We start from the raw sequence: 9,791 nt of genomic DNA, 5'->3' as shown, positions 1-9,791 counted from the left end.
AGTCCAAAAGAAAAGTTAAATAAAACTTAACAGGAAAAGGAATCATATTTCTTTCAATTGTCAAAGCAAGAAAGAAGCAAGCTCAAATTCATACATATAAAAATAAAAACCACCCCAAATGCAAATACGCATTTTGCAATTTATAAGGTGCTGGAAAAGAAAATTAAAAATATGAATCAGATGCCAAACAGGATGAGTTGCATTCCCCCCTCCCCCCCAACCCAAATTCCACACTCTTTGGAATAAACAACTTGGTTAAAAAGTGAAGTCAAGGGTATAAAATCTTTCTTTTATTCACAGCATTGCTAAATCAGAAGCATTCACAGTTTCCCTCTGGGAATCTTCCTGTTTGCCTTACAACGTGTCCACGTGGTGGTGGAACGGACAGCCTCAAGTTGTGTCAGGTTTGAAAACTCGGAGACGGGCCAACAGCGACGGCAAACTGCACGGACTTCAGAAGCCAGGCGGCCTGGGGGCCCAGGCCCGGAGCGAGATCCCCGATCACAGGGGGATGACACGGGGGTCACAGGGGCGCGCTGCCCCTAGACGGTGGCGGGGCCCACGCGGGTTTCAGAACAGAAGGCTGGGCCTGGAGGAGGCTCTTCCCGGGGCGACGTCCGGCGGCGCGGCCTGGAGGCCGGAGGCCCGAGGCCCGAGGCCCGAGGCCCGGCCGGCGCGGGCCGCTCAGTAGGGCCGCCACACGGCCTCCTCGAGGCGCGCGGCGGGGGCCATGTTGGTGGGGGAGTTGCTGTGGCTGCCCTCGGCCTCCACCACGTCGCTCTGGTTCGGGAGGCTGGGGTTGAGCAGCGCCGAGCCGGTGGAGGCGTTGGTGCAGGGCGGCAGGATGCGCGGCGGCGAGCGCTCGCCGCCCACCATGGAGAACTGGTAGGAGCCGGCCGAGGCGCCGTAGTACAGGTGGTAGGACGGCGAGCTGGCCTGGAACGGGCCGCCCTGCGCCTGCGACGAGCCCGGGTAGGGCGGCGGCAGGTACGTGTGGTAGCGCGTGGCCGAGCTCATGGCTGACATGCCGATGCCGATGCCCGACGTGACGGGCGTCGGGGAGTAGGTGAAGGCGCCGGGGTAGTGCATGCGAGGGTCTGAGATAGAGGGCAGCGCGGGGAACTGCCGCGGGTCTCCGAAGGCCGTGAGGTCCGGCGCCGCTGTGGGGCGGGCGGGAAAATACCGTCAGACGGGAGTTCAGGGAGGCCACGCCCCTTCCGCCGCTGCCCGCCCACAGGAGGATTACCCAGAATGCTGCTGCCCAGGGAGGAGATACGGACTTCCTAGAATGCTGCTGCCCAGGGAGAGGGGGTCTACCCAGAATGCTGCTGCCCAGGGAGAGGGGGACTACCCAGAATGCTGCTGCCCAGGGAGGAGATAGGGACTTCCCAGAATGCTGCTGCTGCTCGGGGAAATGGTATGATAATCTATAGTAATAGAAGATAGTAATATATGATATCATGTAATGTAATGTGGTATGTGATGTAGTATTGTTATAATATAATATATAATAATACAATATATAATACAGATAGTCTAGACGTAATATGTATAGTACAGATATAACATTGATATAATTCTGGGGTTGGCAAACCCACCTGCCAAATCCAGCTGCCACCAACGTTTGTATGGCTCACAAGCCAAGAATGAGGTTTACTTTTCAAAATGGTTGAGAAACAATCAAAAGAATAATAATTTTCCTGACGTGAAAATTGTATGAAGTTCAGATTTCAGCGTCCATATGTAAACTTTGATTGGAATAAACCTCACTCACTCTGTTATGTATTATCTACGGCTGCTTCTGAGCCACCACTGCAGAGTTGAGTGCTTGTGACACAGACCACAGGGTCCAGAAAGCCTAAAATATGTAGTATCTGGCTTTTTAAGAAAAAAAGTTTGCCAGCCCTCTATAGAACCAATATATTAATACACCAATGTTAATATAAATTTAATCTGTGCTATTAATATAACAATATATAACTTATAACACAATATAACACTATATAATAATTACTAGTGTAATGGATGCACTCCTAGATTAATATTAATAATTACTAGTGTAATGGATGCATTAATAGATTAATATTAATAGAATATATCATATGTAATATGATATTGTGTCATAAAAATATTAATATATAACATTTTAATACATTATACATAGTATTTAGGTTGAATCATAGGAAATTGCCATTTCTGTAAGCCTCGAACAATTAAAAATTGGCAATTTCCTATGATTCAACCTGATGCATGCCATAGTAAATGACGGTGAGTGAATGTCAGTGGATTTCAACACCACTCTTTCTCCCCCACATCCACCTTCAGACTAGTTCCACATTTTTAGAAACAATACAGCCTCGATTTCACCCAATATTCTCTACTATGTGCTTCACCGTTTTGTTAACATGAATAGCTGCAGGACCTGGTTTTATCTACTCCATTTTTTGCACATGTTGAAATTTTACCAGGAATGGCGAAGCTTTGTCTATAAAGCTCATTTTGTTAGGATTATGCATCTACAGTTTCACAAGCTGGTTTTGGCTGTCCTTCATTGCATCCTTCTGCATTTTTCTTAACCACAGGCTGCCCTTGGGAACTCCTAGGGGGTTTGGGTGCCAGGAAGGGTTCCCTGTGTCCTGTAGATTGGAGTTTTTCAACAGTGGCTCTATGACATTTTGAGCCAGATAGTTATTTGTTGGGGCGGTGGGGGGCTGTCCCGTGCATTGTAGGATTGCGGCAGCATCCTTGGCCTCTGCCCACCAGACGTCACTGGTGACCCCACTCCCTGCATTGTGACAACCAACAATGTCTCCAGACTGCCAAGTGTCCTGGGGGTAGGAGTGAGGGGTGCAAAACCACCCCCCGCTGAGAGCCACCACTGTAGACATGGCATCCTGGGGTACTTTCTGTTCCTCAGAGTTATTCATCAAATGACCAGGCCAGGACTATAGTCTTGATATCAGCAAACCCAAAAGACAGCAACAAAACAGAGCAGAGGCAAGAATTAATGTTTTAAAATTTGTTAAGTTCTCAAATCAACATAGAAAATAACTTCCAAGCTCAGGGTGGCATGTGGCTTGTGCCCTTTTGTGTTCGGGCCCATAGAGCAACTTGATGGAGCCAAAAGCTTGCTCTGAAAGGAAAGCTACCAGGGTGGATTAATCTGTTTTTGGAAGGCATCCGCTGTTGATCAACTTCCTCATATTTCAAGCCTATTATTCCAGCAGGGAGAGCTAGTGTTCTGGTTCTCTCTCTCTTTCTCTCCCTCTCCCCTCTCCCCTGTCTCCTTCCCTGGCCCTCCCTTCCTCCTTCCAAATGAACTCCTCTGTAAATTTGGGGTGAATGTCTTGAAGGGATATACTCCTCATCAGAGAGGTAATTAAAGTTTATAGAAACAACCGAAGTCTGCAGCAAATCTCTCCACTGATGAAGAAACCAGGAGTCTGACTTTCAAACAAACACTCCTGTTAATCTTTTCAAAGCGAGTCAGACATGTGGGCAGGGAAAAAGCTGTAAACTGACAGTGGTACTACGGCTGCCCTTGCATGGCCACTGCTCGTCCTGAAGCCAGGCCGCACCTCATTCCACAGGGTTTGTCCCTGCCTGCTCACTGAGGCCATCTCTGAGCAAGCCCTGTGTCACTTGTTTTTGCTCCCACGGAGAGCTGTGACATGTTTGAGAGTTAACAGGAAGCTTTACTCCATTTTTGCAGTTAGATTTCTATAGTCTAGGGAGAAGCCGAGGCAGGAGGAAAAGCATCAGGCAAATATAATCAATTTGTTGTCAACTGATGCAATACTCCGGACACAAATAAATGACTCCGCCCATTACTCCTCTTGCTTCACTTGCCCTGAGACAAAAAGGTGAATCCACTGCAAAATGAATGAAAGGTCACCCTGTTTCACGGCGATGTCTGGACATGCTCCGCCAGTCTGTTCCAACTACTATGTGGTAACCTGGTGATGGGACCAAGTTACCGGAATCCTGAGCGAGTCCGTGATTTGTCACGGACAGAAGTAATGGAATGATGTTACGGTCTCAGCTGTCAGGGGAAAAGAGTTGTTTCACTTGTGGGCAGAATATCTGAAAGATCTTAAATATCGCCCGTGATTCTTCTTCTATCCACACAGTCCCAGTGTCATACTACAAAAGATCATCCATTTGGTCAAATTATCCTTTTTATACACATTTTGAGAATAAAACAACTTTGGCCCTCTAGATGCTTAGATTCAAACGATCTATTCAAATATTTGTTTTCATTTCTGTGTCCAGTCTGACACCTCCTACCAAGCCCTATTGGTCATGCACAATTCACCCACCTGGCAGTAGCTCATTTGTCCTTTTGACTGGCCTGGTTCCCCCTTATTCAGTAGCAGTGTGGGCAGAGGTGGGGACCCCTGATAGTCACAGGGAGCTTTTAAAGAGTAGGAAATCTGGGGATTAGGAGAGTCAGGTATTTTAGTTGGAAATGTTTCCCCACCGCTGGGGCTAAATATTTGCCATGACAGCTCAAGCCTTCCTTCTGCAACTTGACATGGATGAAAGCAGCCCCCCTCCGGGCCCCTCCCACTGCCCCCAAAGGATTAAGCAGCCTGAGCAGATAATGGCTGCCTTAAAAGGATCTTTTGCATGACTCAGATTAATGCATGCTGTCTGTCGCCCAGGTTGGCAGCTAAACATTAATTTTTTGAAAAAAAGAAAAAAAGAGAAAGAAAAGAAAACCTCCAGATGACAACTCTTTTCAGACAAGGTATGGAGCCTGTCTGCAAGGAAAGAGAGAGAGACCGACAGAGTGCCGGTCTCCCATGCAGAAGAGGGCCCAGGTGGGGCTAGGGGCGGGGAGAGGGGCAGAGCACAGAGCTGGGGGGCGGGGTTAAGAGGAAGAGCAGGCACAGAGCAGTGTCGGGTTCTCAAAGCTGACCGCCAGGCAGCCACTTTTCTTTTATGCGTCCCACCCGCCTCCTTCCCCCAAGCGTATGACAACACTTTTCAGGCCTGTGCTCCAGGCTCGATTTCTCAGAGGGCAATCTGCCAAGTTGAAGAGCAGTCTCCCATGCTGTTCTTTGCCACTGGTGAAAGCTCATCTGGAATTCTCTCTGGTCCTGCCTCCACGGCAGCAGAGGATCATTCTTGGGTGCTAAAACGGGACGTGGTTTTTATCTGCTTCACACCCTCATGCCATAAAACGTCCTTCCATACTCCTTGGGTAATTGAAGTCTAGGTTATTCAAAAGTGTAACTGATATGACATGTGGGAGTACACACGTTACTCATTCCTTTAAAAGCAACAAGTCACCCTTGCATCTGAACACTGGTCAGTGGGAGCAGCTGGCCCCTAGGGTTCTTGGACTGTAAGGTGTCGATCTTGGGTGGTGACCAAGTCCAAAGACTTACATAATAAATTCCAAGGGACAGACCCACAGCAGGGACATTTCCAAGGAAAACAGTAATTCTTTCAGTTGTAGACCATAGCCAGTGGGCAGAGCAGTGCCACCGAGAAGAATCAATAAAAGCTGACAAATGCCCTTGGAATCAAACCAGTCTTGAGGGAGCAGAACTTCTAAAGCAACAAACTGGACAGACATCATGATTCCTATGCTTTTCCCTCAACTCCTTAGCCCAACAGGTGCCATGAAAATCTTGGCATTAATGGCCGAAAATATTGTGAAAACTGAGCAACTATGTTGGCTTTCCTATTTCACCGTAGAGCCCAAGAAACTTGAAGGCAATTTGTTGTCAACTGGGGAACAGTTTTGGCCTTTGGGACATTTGGAATGTCTGGAGACATTTTTGGTTGACACAATTAGGGGGTGCTACTGGCATCTACAGGTCAGAGATGCTGCTAAGTATCCTACGTTGCACAGCCCCGACCCCCCACAACAAAGAACTCTCTGGCCCAAAATGGCAATGGTGCTGCTGTTGAGAAGCTCTGAGAAGGTATTCTGTGAAGCTCTGAGAAGAAGCTAAAGCATTTGGTGAAATCTCAAGTAACACAATTGTCTGCAAAACACAACATTACACAACGTTTAAAATGGCAGACACGATGCCCTTGCCCCTTTGCCTCCCCCCCAATCTGCTATAATCTGATCCCAAGAGTTGAAAAGCAAAAATAACCGCCCTCCCCCCAACACACATGAAGTGTGTTTGCAGGCCTCATAATGCTGAAGTTCTCTGAAATGTTTTCACAGTTTGGTCCAGCTCCAATTTCAAAGCCCCAAAAAGGGAGTTTCTTCTTTTGCTTTCAACAAAGGAATTTTTCTCTGTAACTCTAATTTCCCTGCCCACGAGCAAGGGTGAGTGCCAAGCCCAGAGGTCTCATAGGTTAAATGACTAATATTTAATGAGTGCGTATTCACAACGATTATGCTAACCACGACACCTGAGCTTTCCAATCCAGTATGAGCAGTTCTTAGTTGGAAATGGCTCTTTTGGGGTATATTTGCTTCCCATTCTACATGTACCCCAGTGTGCTGTTCATGTGACCTGTGAAAGCTCACCCCCACCAGATGGACCAGTCCCATCTGAGTTCTAGAAGCTGACTACGTTGGCCTTTTATATTATTAACCCTTCAGCTGCCACCCTTGCCTGCCAAATGTGAGCAGCCCGCAAAGAATCCACTTCTCCAAGCCACTTCTGTCTCCACATCCATAATCGCTGCCTCTGGGTGTTAAGGAAAATCAGTGCATGGGTGTGGGACTTAGAGATAGACAACCTTGTCTTTAAAACATATTTTATCCAATTAAAAATGACTGCAACCCCTTCATGCATCTCCTCTAGTCTCCCGAACTTTCCACTCTAGCGTGACTTCAGAATGTGTTTTCAAGCAGCTTACTTGAGAGTCGACTGGAAAGCTCTGCAGAGAGGGTTGTCATGCCGCTGGCCCGGCCAGGCGAGATGGGTGTTGCTGGATGTACGGAAGGGGAGGCAATCGATCCCAGGTACTGGTAGGACTGATCATAGGACCACGGTGGGGACGGCTGGATCTGCCTTGTATCTGCAGAGAATCAGGGAGGTCAGTTATATGTAGAGTGGGGTGGGATTTAAAAAAATAAGATGTCTTTTAATAAGAAACTCCAGTCATGCACTGCATAACGATGGGGATCTGTTCTGAGAAATGCGTTTAGGCGATTTCATCATTGTGCGAACATCATAGAGTGTACTTACACAAACCTAGATGGTATAGCCTACTACACACCTAGGTACTAATCTTATGGGACCACCCTTGTAGGTGCAGTCCGTCATTGACTGAAATGTCGTTATGCGGCGTATTACTGTAGCCACCTTTGTTTAAATATGTTATACGTGTCTGTGGCCTGTTTACCAGTGTTCAGTAAGCCTACTTAAGTCCAAGTATTTGCTTTTGTTCTATGATTCCCCCCCCGAAGATACTGAAATATAGTTTATGTTTGATTCTTCAAGATTTTCATCTGATAACTGTTCCTTCCAAAGATTTTATTGAATCATGCTAATAATGATGAGAGGAGCTGATTATGCTTTCCAGGTAGAAGTGTTCTGTGGAACTACACCACGTATTGGCTGCTCAGACAATTACAGCCTTACCAAATAATTACAATTAGCATCATCATAAACATTTTATAAACTCAGATGATCCTCTATCTGTACTTAGTAAGCAAAAAAGAACATAGGGTTTTGGTATTTTTTTTGTACCTATGGCAAAAATATTCCATGGGCTTTTAAATGTTTTCTGTTTAGGTGGATTCTCTTCCAAGAACCACAGCAAAGGTCTAGCTGGGAAACTGGCAATGAGGCCTGATGACCAGTTCACCCAGTTCTCCATCACCCAGACTAACAGAGGTGACCTGCTCCTTTTCAAGACCTCCAGTTTGCAACTTTTACAGGGTCAAATGTTGAGCAAGTATTTTATAGATTGCCATTAAAAGAGGCCTGGGATAGAGAAGAGACGAAAGTCTGACTTCAGAAGATTTAGGTAAAATGGTTTTTGTAAATTTCACTCCAGCATTCACAGGAGTCTTAGATATCAGAAGCATCACACTGTTACAGATGAAAAGGAGGAGAAAAAAACCCCCTTCTATTCTTAGGCAAAATGTTGAGGAGATTTAAATTGAACAGTGTCCTACCACAAAATAGCTTTATATTTCTTTAGAGTTAAACATTCATTTTCTGTTTGTGTCCCACTTTCTTTGTGGACAAGGGTGATGGCAAACTGTCCACCTTCCAAGGGTCTTCATAGCCACGGCTTCATGATGCTGGGAGAAAATCTAGAATGAGCAAACTTCCTTAGGAAAATACTGGGTGTAGGTTTTGTATTTGCCATGACATAAAGAAATGAGTTGTTCCTACCCATTATAAAATATTCAGCTCTGCTCCCTCTAGGGGATTTCATTTGCAGCAGTCAAAATGTGCCTTTTCTGTTGATCTCTGAATTTGTATTGGACAACAGAATCAGGCATTTGGAGATCCCAGTCTTTCTCCTCACTCTTCTCCTGACAGCCCCTGCTTTCCCTCATACCGACCTATTTCTTTTCTTTAAAATAAGTGAATTTTTAAGTTTGAAAAACCTGGGCAAGGGCCCGGCCCGGTGGCACAAGCGGTTAAGTGCACGCACTCCGCTGCGGCGGCCCGGGGTTTGCCAGTTTGGATCCCGGGCGCACACCGACGCACTGCTTGGCAAACCATGCTGTGGCGGCTGCCATATAAAGTGGAGGAAGATGGGCATAGATGTTAGCCCAGGGCCAATCTTCCTCAGCAAAAAGAGGAGGATTGGCAGATGTTAGCTCAGGGCTGATCTTCCTCACAAAAAAAAGAAAAACCTGAGCAAATATTTTAACTTAGGATCTTTGAAATCTACATTAAAGAAAGGTCTTCATTTCATTCTGAACTTTAGAGAATTTGAGGAGATGGCAAGGAATAAGAGAGCTGGTCCATTCTAAAGTCAGTGGAAAATAAATGTTCAACCACAGTCAGAGATCCTGCGTAATCTTACAGCTAACAGTGTTTCCAGTAATTGAAAGCAAAGAGCAATCGCAGGTTGTTCAATATTCCCATATTACTACAAGTATTTTTCTCTAAGTGAAAAAAAAGATTATATACTCATATATTCTATAAGACATGTGTATGTCCTAGATACGCAGATTTGCTAAGTGAATATATAGTACTCAGCTATTTTAATCATTTAAAAAGCAAACAAAAGAGATTTTATAATTGTCATAAAGTCCTCCGGGGTGTGAATTGCGGTACAGAATTCATGCCTTGTTGTGTAGACAGCCCAGCACCCCACCCCCATGTCTAAAACCACAGTAAGCATAAAGTATTATGCCATGATTCATGCTCTGTCATGTTTTACTGTAGTGAAAAAGTTGTGCTAGGCTTTTCTAAACTCATAATTAAACCATGCAAACGTTGCATAATGTTTCACAGCCTTTTAAAAATATGCTTTGGTAAAATGATCTTTATGATTAAAGTCCAAGTTCCATGTTTTTTTTTTTTAACACAGGGTTTTAGATTCAATATATTTTTCCTTCCCACCACAACTTAGCTTTCCAGTGTTATAGGGGGCATAGCACTAAAGACCCAAAGGCCCCCTCTGCAATCAGTTTTCATTCATGTGACCACAGGGAACTATCCTTGGGTTCATTGCCAGCGGTGGGCCAGAAGGTGGTGATGGCGAGCTTCTCATGTTGAGTTGATTTTTTTCTTCTATATGTATTATTAATAAAAACCAAAAACCAGAAAAACAAAACACAATGCTAAGGACCAATAATATGGTGTATGCTGAGTTTACTATTCAGTTACCGTCCTCGCTCTGATGGC

The 9,791-nt window shown here is 45.4% G+C and overlaps 1 protein-coding gene across 2 annotated transcripts in view; it reads right to left on the bottom strand.

Moving 5' to 3' along the window:
* Positions 1-211: 211 nt before the first annotated feature.
* Positions 212-9,791, bottom strand: part of RUNX1 (RUNX family transcription factor 1) — a 90,276-nt gene continuing 80,696 nt past the window's right edge. The window contains exons 4-5 of one of the 2 annotated variants that reach the window (XM_014786833.2): positions 6,832-6,993; positions 212-1,160 (exon numbers count right to left, since the gene is read on the bottom strand). In XM_014786833.2, the coding sequence (XP_014642319.1) occupies positions 685-1,160; positions 6,832-6,993 (638 nt within the window). In that variant the 3' untranslated portion in view covers positions 212-684. The remainder of the gene's footprint in view (positions 1,161-6,831; positions 6,994-9,791) is intronic. The other variant, XM_087418121.1, reaches the window with a different exon arrangement.

Source organism: Ceratotherium simum, chromosome 27 (assembly GCF_057802395.1).
Source record: "Ceratotherium simum simum isolate JZ-2026a chromosome 27, ASM5780239v1, whole genome shotgun sequence".
NCBI lineage: Eukaryota > Metazoa > Chordata > Mammalia > Perissodactyla > Rhinocerotidae > Ceratotherium > Ceratotherium simum.
The sequence above is the reverse complement of the archived record's forward strand: the minus strand, read 5'-3'. Positions and strand labels throughout refer to the sequence as shown.